This window comes from Quercus robur, chromosome 11, assembly GCF_932294415.1.
Source record: "Quercus robur chromosome 11, dhQueRobu3.1, whole genome shotgun sequence".
Taxonomy (NCBI): Eukaryota; Viridiplantae; Streptophyta; class Magnoliopsida; order Fagales; family Fagaceae; genus Quercus; species Quercus robur.
Genome location: NC_065544.1, coordinates 24,401,858 through 24,417,852, shown reverse-complemented (window position 1 = coordinate 24,417,852; position 15,995 = coordinate 24,401,858). Strand labels below are relative to the sequence as shown.

Genomic DNA, 15,995 nt, shown 5'->3' with positions numbered 1-15,995 from the left:
AAAGAAGGTAAAACCGAAAAAGAAGAATAAGAGGAGTTTGGACTAAAAACTGAGGTTTTGGGACGGCAGTTTTTCCTATAACCCGAATCCCGATAATACCTAGCTACCAAAATACCCCCACCAACTTTCTATAATGACTAAAATACCCATAGCTTAACCCGACTCCCTTTCTTCTCTTCATTTCTCCTCTCTCTCTCTAGCTCGCTCGCTCGCTCTCGCTCTCTCTCTCTCTCTCGTCTGCTATCGACGCCGCGACTGCTTCTCCGCCGCGTGAGGCCACCGTATTCCGCCATATCACAACCTCCAACCCTCAAGTAAGTACCTCACTCTATTATCCTATTCCTCACCAATCACAACCGCCCTTCTCTCTCTCTCTCTCTCTCTCTAAAATCTCTCTTTTCTGTTCTGCTAAAACAACAAGTAGAATAACCAAGTTTGAAATTCTTAATTCATGGTGGACTGCTTTCAAAACCAAGCTAAGTTTTGTGTGTGTTTTCGATTATTCTATTTCTTCTGCTTCAACAATTTAGTTGGTTTTCTTTCTCTTTTTTTTTTTTTTTTGGTTTTTTTTTTTTTAATTCATACGATTCTTACTATTTTCATCGACTAGGGTTCGTATTCAACCGATTTGGGATCTTCTTTTCAATCTTTTCATCATGTGCTACTTTAATTGGGGATTCTAACATGAAAAATATATATCTCTCTCTGTCTCTTTATCTCTTACATGCTGATTTTAAGGGTTAAGGGTTAATTTTTATTTAATAAATTCTGAATTTTGACTGAAAATCTGGGCCGGCGAAATTCTTCTTGCTTGGTTAGTTTCTCAAAATGCTGGAATCATAATTTTGAATTCTATGTTTTTGCTACTCTATACTATGCAACTTTTCTTTGTGTTTCTTCGTTGAATTTTCTTTTTTTCAAGTATACTTATATGTCCGAATTCTTGTCACTGACTCTAATGCAGGGCTGTACAATACACGATGGGTTATGAGTCGGGTAGCCCTTCCCAAGAAGGAAGGGATGAAGGTTAGTTTGTTGCTTAACTCACAAATAAACTACAATTTTAGTCATTAGTTGTAACTTCATTATATTATGACAAATAACAGTATAACACTATGCTATTGTCGGTGATATAAATTATAAGGCTTGGAGGCGAAGAAAAAGTGCCTAAGAAATTAGAACAGGCATACTTATGTGCAAAAGTGGCTTGCCATTGCCAATTATAGTTATTTTTCCGTATCTTTCCTCTGTGCATCAGTTTTATTATATTTCTTGTTGTTGTCAAGAGGTGCTAGAATTTTTATCATGGCATTTGAAGTCTGCCTAATGTATATGATGCCTATAGATATAATGCATGCATTGCGTTTATAATTTTTACTTAGTATTGTTTTTGTGTTCACTTGTCATGTAAATAAGAATTTTAGTTTTATGTACTTCTCATATAATATTGTTTTGAATTACAATTTGGCAGATGATGAGGAAGAATACGAGGAGGGTGGTGGGGGTAATCGGTTTTTGGGGTTCATGTTTGGAAACGTTGATAATTCTGGCGATCTTGATGTTGATTACCTTGATGAGGTATTCTTATTCTTCCCATGATGTAATATATAGTTTATAGTTATTACTATAAAAAACAAACAAACAAAAATGATGTGTATATCCATGCTGAATTACTTTGGATATACACATATGGATGATGAATATACCTATGATGTAGAACACATTTGTAAACCTGCCTAGAATTAACCATGTTAAGGGCTTTGGGGTTTGAAACTTGTGGTTTTAGGGCATAGAATTCTAGACGAAAGAGTTGGGATTTGTAGGTTGATCGCGGGTTAGACAAGATAAGAAGAAGAAGCAACACTCTTGCCTTTCATAAAAAAAAAACTGTACCTTTGAAGATAATGAGAGACCTTTAGATCTCTTAAAGTCTCTACTATTTGGTACTTTGTTTCAGTGGGCTCCTATCTGGGTTTTTATGCAGTGTATTTCCATTTATGATTTTCTACAATCTGTTAGCTTTACTTCTTGAGTTATATGTATTTGCTTCAAGTACATTGCATTCATCACTGTGAACGTGATGTACTTTTTCAATAAATCTTCTATTACCTATCAAAAAAGAAAAAAAAAAAAAAAGCTTTCAATATTCCAGTATCATTTTTGGTCATACCACAGTAGTTGCATGGATAGGGAAGAAATACTCTCTTTGGAAGCTAAACACTAAAACCGTGGGTGGCATGACATCTAAGAAGCCCCTTTTGGCCTGGAGAGAGCTGTTTATGTAGATTCTCAAAATGTTAATATTGTAATTTGTATGATATTCTAATTTCAGTTTTACTTAGTTTGTGAGCGAAGGGTATTTTAGTAATTTCCCTGGTTGCTAGACATGGGCTATAATTGTCTGCTATGGGCTTTATTTTCATAGCATGCTAGTCTTATTTGGTTATTGGGCTTTTACGTATGGGCTTTGGTTTTTTTTACTAGTCAGATCAGGGCTTAGTTTTTTAAGTCTTGGTCCTGTTTGAAACATTCTAGATTGACTTTATATGTGCGTTTCATTGACTTTATATGTGTGTTTCATTGTACTCGAACATTGACATTCTTGTTTTTTGGGCTCCTAGCTTGTTGGCAAGGGTGGTTTGGTCTTTATCGGAACGATCATATATGGATAATCGTTCTCCATTGTCGCATGTGGTGTCTTTGGAGGGAAAGAAATAGTAGGTTCTTTGAAGATAATGAGAGATCCATTTTAGACCTCAAGTTATTTTTCTTTAAAACCTTAGTCGATTGGCTATCTGCTTTGCGAAACCAATCTTACTCTTCCTTTCTTGATTTTCTAGATTTTTGCAATTTTTGTACTTGATTTCTTTGACCCTTGTACACTTCCTGTCTACTAGGGTGTCCCTTCTATCCCACATAACCACATAGAAGGGTAGGAAGTCTCCAAAAGTAACGTAAGAATTTTATTAATAAAACCAAGTACATTGGAAGTGTACTATAGTGGCACAACTCAAGAACCCAGATTACAACGATCAAGAACGCAAATTACAACGATCAATAAGATCGGAGAGAGAAAAACAAGAATAAGAAGGCAAAACTAAACTCCAATACGGAAAAAGAAAGACTTAATGTTAAGAATAAACCATTCACAATCCTTAAAGCATCTAGCATTCCGCTTCCGCCATAAGCACCAAAACAAACAATGCGGCACAAACCTCCATAACTCTATATTTTGATGTCTACCAAACTTGCCCTGCCTAGAAGCTAACAACTCACTAACTTTATACGGCATAACCTAATGTATACTAAACAAACAAAATACCATAGACCACAAACTCATATGTTATAGGACAATGAAGAAGAAGGTGATCCACTGATTCCCCACACCTTTTACACATAAAGCACTACCCTAGTACTGCAATATGCCTCTTCCAAAGATTATCCGAAGTTAAGATCTTACTTAAGGCAACATTCCAAGAAAAAAACACTACTCTAGGAGGAACCTTTGATTGCCACACCATTTTCCAAGGAAAATCAATGACAAAAGGAGGACATAAAGAGTGATAGAAACTCGAACCTCAAAACCTCTACTCATTGCTGGCTTCTAGCAAAGTTTGTTAGCACCCCGCACCTTCGTGGAATAAATCACATCCCAAAATAGATCCAACGATTTTGACTCCCAATCCTATGGTGGATGATAGAACTGAATGTCCCAATGTAGTCTCCCATTAGAGAAGTGCATAACCTTCGATACAGAAGACTCCCTTGTCCAACTAATACTATTCAAATTAGGAAATGCTTCCTTAAGAGAACAATTCCTACACCATACATCCTCCCAGAACTTTACCCTAGTACCATCACCCACATCAAACCGAAGAAATTTAGAAAAGTCCAACCAACCACTTCTAATGGATTTCCACACACTAACACCACAGGTCCCCGACACCAGTTTGGTACACCAACCACCCCCTTCATCCCATATTTCGCCTCAATGACCTTCCTCCAAAGGGCATCTCTCTCTGTTCCATATCTCTACAATCCTTTGCCTAATAAAGTAGAATTAAATCTTCTCAGCCACCGAATCCCTAAATCTCCATTCTGCATTGGCATACAAACCTTAGACTATTCCACTAGAGGTATCTTAGGAGCATTAGTACCACTCCAAAGAAAGTATCTTTGTATTTTCTCCATACTATTAGCCACTTTTACTAGAACAGGAAGGGGAGACAGGAAATAAGTAGGTAAACTGGAGAGAGTACTCTTAATAATAGTTACTTTGCGCCCCTTAGATAAATACAACTCTTCCACCCAGCTAGACGCTGCTCAATCTTCTCCAAAACTGGGTTCCAAATTGTCTCCTCTTTATGGGTAGCACCCAATAGAAGGCCCAAGTATTTCAAAGGAAGTGAAGACTACTTACAACCCAAAATCTCCACTAATTCCTCCATATTAGGCACGTTACCAATTGGTACCAATTTTGACTTTAACAAGTTAATTTTTAACCTTGACACCACTTCAAATTTGGCAAGAATCCCATGCAAAGCAGCTAAATGATGTGAGTTAGCATCACAAAAAATAAGTGTATCATTTGCAAATAAGAGATGAGATACCGTTAGCAGCGTACCAGCTGAACTACCTACTAAGAAGCCCGAAAACTGTCCCAAAATAGCAGCCACATCCAACATACGATTCAAAGCCTCCATGACAATATAAAAAAGGAGTAGAGATAATGGGTCGCCTTGACGAACACCCCTAGTGCTTCCAAACCGGAGTACCATTGATCAAAATAGAAAATTTGACAGTTGATATATACCGCATAATCCACCCTCCATTTTTCTGAGAAGCCTAACCTCCTAAGCAGATACATAAGAAAATTCCAATTCACATGATCATTAGCTTTTAGTGGATTGATTGTTGGATGACAGATATGCTTTGTAGTTATGTAATGGTTGACAAATAATCTGGTTTGGATCCCTGCAAGTTTCAAATCTAAAGGATTCAAGTGTAGTGCTACTACAAGGTATTGAGTGGAGAAAGGAAGACTTTTCCTTGGTAGAGCATTTGGAATGGATTGGTACTTTATGTGCAAGAATCAAGGAGAGAATGTGGCTCAGTTTTTTTTACATTGTGTGGTGGCTTGGGAGTTGTGGTCTTTGGTTTTTGTCAGTTTGGTGTTCCATGTGGTTTTCTATTTGCGTTTTGTCATGTGGATAATGCCTTCTTTCATCTTTTTTGATAAATAATGATTTTTATTGAACCCAAAAAATGAGTCACACAAGAATACAAGATGTATACATTTGGGGACCAATACAATCAATTGCAAATCACAAAGGTCCATCAAATCAGAAACTAAACAGGGAATAACTTCCGACTACTGCATCCAAGCCAACAAAGTTTAATGAAAAATAGTTTAAGATCTGGTAAAGTCCTCTAAGAATCCTCAAAGCTTTGGTTATACCCCTCCCTCCAAACATTCCACATCAAATAATGGGGGACAACCATCCAAATAACACCATTGCGATAATGCGCAAATCTCCCTTGCCTGCAAGTTAGTTTCTTCTCAAAAAAAAGAAAAAAAAAAAGAAAAAATAAAAAGGTAGTAGATCAACAACAGTCTTTGGCATCACCCAATGAACTCCAAACAAACCAAACACCATAGACCACAACTTAGTAGCAATAGGACTATGGATCCTAAGATGGTCTATTGTTTCCCTGTTACTTTTGCACAGATAACACCAATCCAAAATCCTAACTTTCCCTTTCTGTAAATTATTAATCATCAAAATTTTTCCTAAGTCTGTAGTCCAGACAAAAAAAAGCAACTCTAAAAGGGATCTTTGGCTTCCATATGCTTTCGAAGGGAATGAATGATCCTTAGCACAATACAAACCTGGTAATAGCCACTATCCTCAAAACTGCTTCTCCTAGTTGGCTTCCAACACATCTTTTCCTCCTCACCTCACCTCACAAAAACGCCATAAATAATGTCCATAAAATTCGACAATGACTCCAATTCCCAATCTTGCACAGCTCTCATGAAATTCAAATCCCAATGGAGGACCCCGGTGGAGAACCTTAGATCTACCCCATGTGCCTCCTTATCCCGGCTGATCTTGAATAACTTTGGAAAACGCATTTTTGGAGTGCTCTCCCCCACACCACAAATTTTGGCAACACTTCACTCTAGACCCATCCCCAACCTCATACTGAATGTAGTGCGAAAAGGTGGGCCATCCCTGTCTTATAGTGTTCCACAAACTCACTCCATATCCATGAGGACTGGTTACTGAATTGGTGCACCAGCCTCCCCACTCATAGCCATACCCTTCTTTCATCTTGGAAATGGGTTTTTTTTGTTATTATTTTATTATTTTATATTAAATTTAATTTTTATTTATTTTATAAATTTTATATTTTTTTTATAAATAACAAACTTTATTGAATCAGCAAAACTTTGAACAAAGCTCTAACAAATCTGAAAAGAACCACAAGAAAGGGCTTGAAGCGCTCGGTCCAACAATGAAAATAAGAAAAAAGATTTAAGCTCAATGATAGACCACTCACAGCCCTCAAAAACTTCTAGCGTTTCTCTCCCGTGAAATGCACCAAATTAGACAATGTGGCATAATCTTCCAAATTGCATTATTACGGTACTGACCAAAATTGCCTTGCCTTGAGGCTAGCAGATCCATAACCCACAATCTATGTTGCATGGACATGCCATTTTTGGCATAGTACCAGTGTTGGACATGGTTACTGCTCCGACACGGGTACAAAAGTGTCAGAATTGTACCCAAAAGAATTTTTTTTTTTTTTCCTTTTAATCTAGGTACGGCCTAGACACAGTTTTGACATACCCCAGACATGGAAGAGCAAAAAATTTGAAAAAAAGAAGAAGAAAAAATCATAGATTGGCAACCGGCAACACAAGTTTTACTCTCAAGTTACTCTCAGATCTTCAGATTTCTTCAGATCTGAGGGTTTCTTTTCGTCAAATCTCTGATCTCCCTCTCTCCGTCGTCTCTCATCTGTTGCTTGCTCTCTTCTTATTTAATTTGTTTGCTTCGTATTTTTTTCCCCTGTTCCTTTCACTTGCTGATCTTCTTCACTGGTTGCATAGCGTGATATCAATTTCTCAGCTGTTTTTTTTTTTTTTTTCACAACAGGCTGGGCGGGTGGGAGAAGATTAATGTTTTGTTAGTACAAAGGGGTAGTGGCTTGGCTTATGTGTTCTCTTTCTTTTACTGTGGGTTAGTGGGTTTTTTACTTTTATTATTATTATTATTATAGAGGTTTGTGCATTAAAATTTAAAAAGTAGCAGACATTAGAATCTTTCCCCCTAATATATTTGCTTGATAATATATTTGCTTGAATTGGTAGTTAATTATCAATTATTGCTTTCAAATATTTTATAATTTCTTTTATATTAATTTTAGATATATTTTAAAATTTTAAATAAACTTAAATTATATCTAAAAATATTCAAAATATACCTAAAAATAATATTAATTAATTAATAATAGCCCTACCCTACTTTTTCAAGAAATGTTGTACCTTCGTACCCATACCCGTATTGCACCTGTGCAACTTAGCCCACCGTGGCATAATCCAATGGATACCAAACAAACAAAAAACCAAGGACCACATCTCAGAAGCTAAAGGACAATGTAAAAGCAGATGATCCACATTTTCCCCATTCCATTTACACATGATGCACCAATCAATCACATTGATACCTCTCTTCCATAGTTTATCTGTGGTCAAGGTTCTCCCTAACGCAGTACTCCCAAGAAAAAAAAGCAACTATAGGAAGGATCTTAGATCTCCAAATAATTTTCCATGGAAAATGAACTGAATTAGAAGGACATAAAAGCCGGTAATATCCTCCCACTTTAAAACCCCTACTATTATTAGGCTTCCAACACATCTTGTCATCTCCTCTTCCAGAAACAGAGGATGAATAAATTAAATCCATAAACCTATCCAAGGACTCCAGCTCCCAATCTTGTACCAACCTGGAAAAATGAAGATCCCAATGCTTCACCCCATCTTGGAAATGTTGTTGTGTTGGAAAAATTAAGTAATGGGAGATATGGAAAGCTGTTTCTATATGTTTAATGTGCTGTATTTGGGGAAAGAAAAGCTCATTTTTTTGAGGGGAAAGTGCTGAACTTGGGGCAAAGCTGAAGTTCTTATTTCTGAAGACTTTATATGATTGGACTTTGATCGCTCATACTTTTTCTACTACGTACTTTCTAAATTTCTTCAACATTCTGAACTTCTTTTAATTGTTATTTGTACTTAGTTTTTTTTTTTTTTTTTTTTTGTGCCTCTTTTCTTTATTTTTCCTCCTTTTATTTCATTGTTTGGACTTTCCATTCTATACTCCCTGTGTACTAGGTCATGCCTCTTTTGCTCCTTTTCTTGTGATGAATTTTGCTACTTATCCCAAATAAAAAGTTATTGACTGTTGCTGAGTTTATGACCATACTATTCTAGCTTTCAAGTAATGTCTACGCTCAACTAGTTTACTTTTTCACTTTCTCAAAAACCTTTACTTTTACTGTGTGGAATGAGGTTTTTTTATTTATCATGTTTTGCAGGTTGATTTGATTAGGATAATTATCTTTCTGCGATATTATTGTGACATTGACAGTAATTATACCACTATGCTTTTCAGGATGCAAAGGAGCATCTTGCTGCGCTGGCTGACAAGCTGGGTCCCTCTCTGACAGATATAGATGTATGGAAATCTCAATCCTGTGTTTTTGGTTGTAGGGAAAAATGGCAATATAGGTTCTTATTTAGGTTATTTGTGTCCTATGGTTATCACTTTTGCATCTTTATTATTTGGGGGAAGTATAATTGTAGTTTCTTCTTTTCCTTATTTCTGACACTGATCATTGTTTTATTTATTTAATTTATTTTCAGCTGTCAGAAAGATCACCACGGACACCTGCTGATACTACTGAACAAGGTGATGTTGTATGCCCGGAAAAACTTTCTCATGCAGTTTTTGATGTTCTGTTAGTATTTCTTTTTCTTCAATCAAGTAAAATTTGAACTTTTAATTTATTTTAAGTGACATGACTAGTCTGTTGTGGGTCAAGTACTTGTATGTTGAAATTCTTTGAGTTTTGGTGAATGCATATGGCATTTATCTGGTTGGATTTTTCTAATAGTCGTGATTTATAACGGCAGTAGTGTGGTTTCTGGGCTTCTGTATGTTTAACTGGCTAATTTCAACAAGTTGGATGTGGGTTTTAAAGATTCCATATGAGCACATTCTCTGTGGATTACTTTTGGAATTTTAGAGCTCGATTAACTAGATCATTTTTGTATCATAATTTGTGTTCCTTTGTAAATTTTCTCCTGAAAAGATAGAATTTTACAGCACAGAATGTATTTATGCATGTGTTGGGGTGAAAAGCAAACGCAAGAGCATTAGATCATTATTATTTTTTTCAATAAAATTTATTACATACAGTAAGATCTGGAGTTGCACAGTTCAAAAGTTGACTTAGGAGTTGGGTTCCCTCGAAAGTGTAAAGAGTTCGATGGGGGTTTCTTTCAAGAGCCATTGTGCTTTATATGCACTTATGTTCTGTTTGTTTCAACATTAACATTTTCTGGACAATTGCTCATTTTCCAAAGAGCATTTTCTAGAAAACTGTCTCATTTTCCAGTGTTTGGTAATAATCTTGAAAATGAGCTTGAGAATGTTTTTTAGTGTTTGGTATGCAATTTTTCAAAAAATATTTCTTTTATAATTTAAAACATGTATATTATGTAATCTAACTAATGTAATCATTATAAATAAAAAACCAAGAATGAATTTGGTTTTCATACTAAAATTTTGACAATAGATATAATCAAAATTAATTAATTGTCAAATTTTCATGATCTCTACCACTCATCTTGCTCATATATATAGACAGTAACGTACGTACACACACATATATCAACCATTTATCTATATATATATATATATAAATTTGACAGGGGAATACATTTTTAATAAGTATAAATAACAATAACTTTTAATTGTCTACTCTTTTTGTTGGTATTCTAATTGTCTACTATGGTCAACCACAAGTTTCTAATATTATTATAAATTATGTATTTACATAATGTACTGTATAATATATCATCATTGCATAGTATCTGCCAACAAAAAAAGTATTTGCCAACAAATCCAATTCTCCTAAACAATTATCATTCATTATATAACAATATTATTAGTCCACAGTAAAGATTGTCCCATGTAAAAGCAATTTAGAGCAATATAGGTACTATGTTTAAAATTTTCATCTTTTACTTCATTATTTCTTTCTTCTTCTTCTTCTATTTTTTATTTTTTATTTTTTTGCACTTTATGTACGAAAAAGAATTAACTTTTGCCTGGAATCTATCAAACCGAAAATTTCTTAGAGAAAAAAGAAAATTGAGCTTGAAATTCAAAGCAAAGAATTGGGATTTTGGTAGAGAGGAATGAAATAATTACCACTGCAAATTTGTTCTCCTTTGCAAGTTGGAGCAATTGACTGATCAGTGAAGGAAAAAACAAAAATCTAATCAGAGAATTGCGTTATAGAGGGGAAGAGAAACATGGAGAAAAGAGAGAAGAGAGACAGAGAGAGAGATCTATGGGAAGAGGAGAGACCAGAGTTGGTGACAGTGAGGGTGTGAGGAGAGAAAAAGCAAAGGGAAGAGAGAAAAAGTGAGAAAACTTACCATGAGAGAGAGAAGGCGCCAAAAAATTATGTTTCCCATAGCTATAGACGAAGATAATATTTATAGGAGATGCAACACATGAGAGAGATTGTTTTCCAAAAGAAATTTTTGGAAAACAACCTATAGAAAATAAGCCTTATTTTTATTAGAGTTTTTTGTTGACCAAAGATAGTTTTCCATTGACCAGGTTTTTTTTGTGCTACCAAACACTGGAAAATGTGGAAAACTATCTTTATAGAAAGTTTTCCAATGAAACCAACAGAGCGTTAGGAATGAATAATGTGTAGGCATTTGATTTTGATAAAATAAAATCATTAGTAGGGAAATTAAATTGTGGTAACAAAATGTAAGGGTGAACTTAGGAGATACCAAGTGAAGTTCATTATGAAAGGCCCAAAAGCTGTAGTTCCAAAGGTTCCAAACCATTTAATGTCTGTCTGTGATGAAATCCCCTTTACCAATCACAGAGATAAAGATGTAGGTGCCATGGTATCTCTATTGGAGTGACCTTGGACGCTAGTCCTAATCTCTCTCTATCTCTTAAAGTCATTTTCTTCTTCCAGATTCAGCTTCTCTAATGTTTTCTACTATTGAGGTTTGAAGAACTTGGTATTGTAAATGACAAATTAGAAACTAATCATTAAATTTACTTCAACTAGAATGTGAACTGGTGCAGGAGGCACCCTTGTGCTGGTTTGCACTTCAAGCTGTAGTTTGTCTTGGAAATGATTGCATAGTGGCTTTCCATGTAGATAATGCAGATACCTTAGATTTACATTTTGCTTTTATCTTCTCCTCTCTCCCTCTCTCTATCATAAAGATAAGAAATAGAAAGAAGTGTGATATATCATATATGGGATTTGAATCTGCCAGTCATTCATACTGTGGTTGCAAATGTGATTTTGAGCTTGAGATTATATCATTAATGTCAGATTAGTGTTTTTAACCATAGGCAGCTATAAAGGTGTTGCGGTAGGGGTGGCTGTTGTAGATTTGGTCCCTCACTCTTTTCAATCTTCTGATTCTTTTTCTTTTCTTTTTTTGATTTCTTCTGCTGTCAGATTATGATGAGAAGGCTGAAGATGCAGTTGATTATGAAGATTTTGATGAGCAGTATGAGGGTCCAGAGATTCAAGCTGCTAGTGAGGAGGACCATTTGTTACCCAAAAAGGAGTACTTCTCTACTGAAGTTTCTCTTGCTTCATTGAAGCCTACATCTGTGTTTGATGATGAAAATTATGATGAGGAACTTGAACAAGAACAGGAGGTGGTGGATAACAATTTGGAAGTTCAAACTACCTCTTTAACAGGTGTGGTATCTATTATCTTTTACTTCCCAATTTCCTCTTCATTCACTTTATAGATGCATTCATATACACATTCACACTCACACGCAGACGTGCACTCTACTATGTAGAGGGAATAACTTCACTTGGTATCATCTTTTGAATCTTCAATAGTAACCTTATAAGACGTTATCTTTTATTGCAAATGGGCAATCTAATATAGTTAGGGTTAAATTGGCATGATGTAAAAAATTTATCTTTCTTTTGGTCTTGTGTCATATATATATTATCATTGTAATTGTGATTAATTTTTCCATGCAAATAAATCACTCTTGCATGCAATGGCTTATTATTGTCAATCAATTTATACTATTGAATCACTTGTGTATGATTTGCAAGTTCGTGGATCTATAATTTTGTCTCAAGATAAACCTAATTTTATTGTTATTTTTTTAATAAGTAAATGCATATTTTATTGAACAAGACTACATGTACATGAAAGTCAAAACGAAGAAGTCTTGATTACAAAAGGTACATGAAAGTGAACACAAAGAAGTCTAAAGAATTACAAAAGGTTCATGAAAGTGAACAAAAAGAACCCAAATTTCATCTTGTTAAATGGGCTATTGTTTGTGCTCCACTTTCTTCAGGTGGCTTGGGGATTAGGAATCTGAGACTTTTTAATGTAGCTTTATTAGGGAAATGGTTGTGGAGATTTGGGCAAGAAAGGGATGCCTTGTGACGTCAAGTGATAGAGGTAAAGTATGGATGTGAATGGGGTGGTTGGTGTTCTAGCTCAATCTCTGGTCCCTATGGAGTCAGTTTGTGGAAAAGTATTAGATGGGGGTGGCCCTCTTTGTCTCAATTTATCTTGTTTGAAATTGGAGATGGATCAAAAGTGCAGTTCTGGCTAGACTGGTGGTGTATAACAACTATTCTTGCTGACTGCTATCTTGAATTATTTAGGATTTTTCGAAACAAGGAGGCAAGTGTGGCTGATCTATTGAGGTACACCAATGGAGTCCTTCGTTGGGATATGCATTTCTTCAAGGATGTGCATGATTGGGAATTGGAAGGTTTTTGGAGTTCCATGGATACCATTTATGGCACACCTGTAAGGGGGATTGGGGAAGATAAGAGGTGCTGGCTGCCTAATAAGAGTAAGGGGTTTATGGTTAGTGTACATTACCATCTTCTTGCTGGCCATTGTGATCAAGTTTCCTTTGGTAGAGCATTTGGAAGCAGAAGATTTCTTCTAGAGTGGCTTTCTTTGTATGGACTGCAGCCTTTTGGGGAAATGTTTGACAATTGACAATTTAAGGAAAAGAAAGGTATGTAAAGGAGCCTTTCTTGACAAGGAGCCAACCAAAGCATCTCGGTCTAATGAACAACTGTACAAGTCAGAAAAGGCTATCCTCTATTTTTTTTGATAAGTAGAAAAGGCTATCCTCAATGGTAGGTCACCACACCAACTGTCACGCCAAATCTGAACTTAACCGCGCAAACCTGCCTCAATGTGTATACACTGCAGGAACTTGTCCCACCCTAAGCTAATAACTTTCCATTAGTGACAGCCATGAGTTCCATGAACATTCTTCATGCACAAACCTCCCTGCCCCTCTCCATATTTCACAGCTACTATACGCCTCCACAACTGCAATGCCTCTGTTTCAAAACACCATTTCCATTTACCCAGGAAGGCCTGGTTAAAGGTTACTAACCTTCTAGCATCCAATCTGCCATTAGCAATAGGAGTACACACTGTATTCCAGCCCCCCAAATGATGCTTAAGCCCATCCCCCATGTCACCCCAAAGGAAATTTCTTTTCAATTTCTCAATTCTGCTTGCTGGTGTGGTTGGCCTTTAGAGGCCATTTTGAACTGCACCAACCACATTGCTAGGAGGGAGGAAGCCGGACTTCGTTGGTCTCAGTTTTTGGGTACAATGTGATCAGTTTGGTCGGTGTTGCAAGAGAAAACAACACGGTTCCAACAAGTTTACCTACAACAAATCAAAAGAGTTATCCCCACAGAAAATAAATAATCACAGCATTTATAATCTCGTTTTCTAGAAAAGAAAAACGTTGACCATTGATCTAGAGCATGGAGGGATGGGTTGGGCTAAGGAGCTCTTCAATCCATTCACAAGCTCTTCCAGTCTTCCCTCTCTGTTCTTGAATAACACAACCCATTTTCTTCTTTTCTGTTCTTGCTTTGATGGATTGGCTTTGCTGTGTTTGATTTGGACTTTGAAAGCTTTGCTCTCTTTGAGTTTGAGTGCGGTGGTCTGGGCTGAGTAGGTGTTGACTGGAGTTCGAGGAGGTGAAGGTGGTGACCAAGGCAGGCAAGATCTGAGTTGTTGAGGAAAAGAGATGAAGGGGGTGAGGAAAAATCATGGGGGTTGTGGGGGTTAGCGTGGGGTGGTGTTTTGTACTAGTAAAATTAAAAAAAAAATATATATATATATTTATATATATGTATTTAATAAAATATATGCTTTATATATATATATATATATGGTTTAGTGTGGTTTTGTCATAACCTTAAAATCGAAACTGATGACCGCATCAGCCCGAGTCAGTAATTGTAAAAAAAAAAAAAAAAAAAAAAGGAAGAAAGAAAGAAAGAAACTGAAATTCAAATTTTTTACCATCGGAAGCATCTAGAGTCAGTTGGTTTGGCTTGGCTTGGGCTGGTTTTGTTGGTTTTGGTCAGAATCTTAACAATCCTAGTTGCTAGTCCTCAATGGTGGTTGTATTTAATTTCCATCTATTTTTTTTTCTTGAATATTTCTCCCAAGACGATGTCATTAGTGGTCACATGAAACCTTATTTATTTATTTATTTTTATAATTCAATAGTTGGGGATGGGGGGATTTAAACCCTGGATATCTTTTTAGAAACACTAGGAGGTGCCAACTAGTTGAGCTACAAGGCTCTTGGCAATGGTAACATGAAACTCATGATATCTAACAGCATCATATTAAAGGAGATGGATGGAGGGACCAAATTGGCACCAAGCTGAAACTTCAGGGTTGGGATTGCTAAAATCAGAGCTATAGGGGCCTAATTGTCTGCAAACCTAAAGTTGGAGGGCTTGAATTGAAGCTTAGTCTAAGATAAAATAATTTGCAATTCACAACATCTTGTTTCATAAACTGTATTACAGCTATGCATTTTCTCTTGTATTTGAGTCTCTCAACACAAAGCATAATGTTCTAAAGTCTTGTATGTATGACAAAAAAGTGTCCAATTAGTGGGCTCATTAGAGGTCATTTAATTGAAAGGGATGTTTAGGTCCAATTGTGTGGAATCATTGGTTTGGTTGAGATCATTATGTCTACTACCATCATTATGGTGGCTGTCAAATATTTGGTAGTTTCTCACTTTTAAAACTTTTACTTTCCTAGCCTTTTGTTTTGATGTTCGACTTCTTTAAGCGTGCTTATTTCAGGTGACCAGGGTGAAATTCTTGGTGTGGTTTCTGAAAGTGAGAAGTCTTTTGATGATGATTTACAACATGCCTCCCTAGAAGCTGAAAAGTTGGCTGTCGATTTAGAAGAATTCCAGGTCAGTTTGTGATCTTTTTACCTTTTTTGTTGTTATTTGTTTTTTCTTGTGTTTATTTTCTGTTCCAGAGTATTTTTGCTTTTACCTCTAAGATGTTTATTTTTAGAAAGACAAATTTTTTGATGGGTATTATGAAGCTGAAAGCTTTTTTAAGTTTGAGTGGCATGATTGAAAGTGGTGTACCACAAATTTTAATTTGGATAAAGTTTTCTCCAAATTGGTTTGGAAAAACCTCCTCCAATCCTTTAGGTGGCAACTCATAAAACCATCCACATGTATAATTTATACAAGTCACATGACTTATTAAATAGGTCAAGTGATAAAAAGTAGACCAATGGTTTTATCAATTTCCATGGTAGTGGGTTGGAGGAGTTTTCCTTTGGAGGTAAAGTTTTTCCTTTTAAT

The 15,995-nt window shown here is 35.9% G+C and overlaps 1 protein-coding gene across 2 annotated transcripts in view; it reads left to right on the top strand.

Annotated features, from left to right (window-relative positions):
• The first annotated feature begins 146 nt into the window (after positions 1-146).
• The window catches only part of LOC126707346 (transcription initiation factor TFIID subunit 1), a 44,521-nt gene continuing 28,672 nt past the window's right edge, over positions 147-15,995 (top strand). For both annotated transcript variants that reach the window (XM_050406953.1, XM_050406952.1), the window contains exons 1-7: positions 147-314; positions 965-1,026; positions 1,472-1,578; positions 8,682-8,744; positions 8,933-8,978; positions 11,797-12,045; positions 15,475-15,590. In XM_050406953.1, the coding sequence (XP_050262910.1) occupies positions 981-1,026; positions 1,472-1,578; positions 8,682-8,744; positions 8,933-8,978; positions 11,797-12,045; positions 15,475-15,590 (627 nt within the window). In that variant the 5' untranslated portion in view covers positions 147-314; positions 965-980. The remainder of the gene's footprint in view (positions 315-964; positions 1,027-1,471; positions 1,579-8,681; positions 8,745-8,932; positions 8,979-11,796; positions 12,046-15,474; positions 15,591-15,995) is intronic.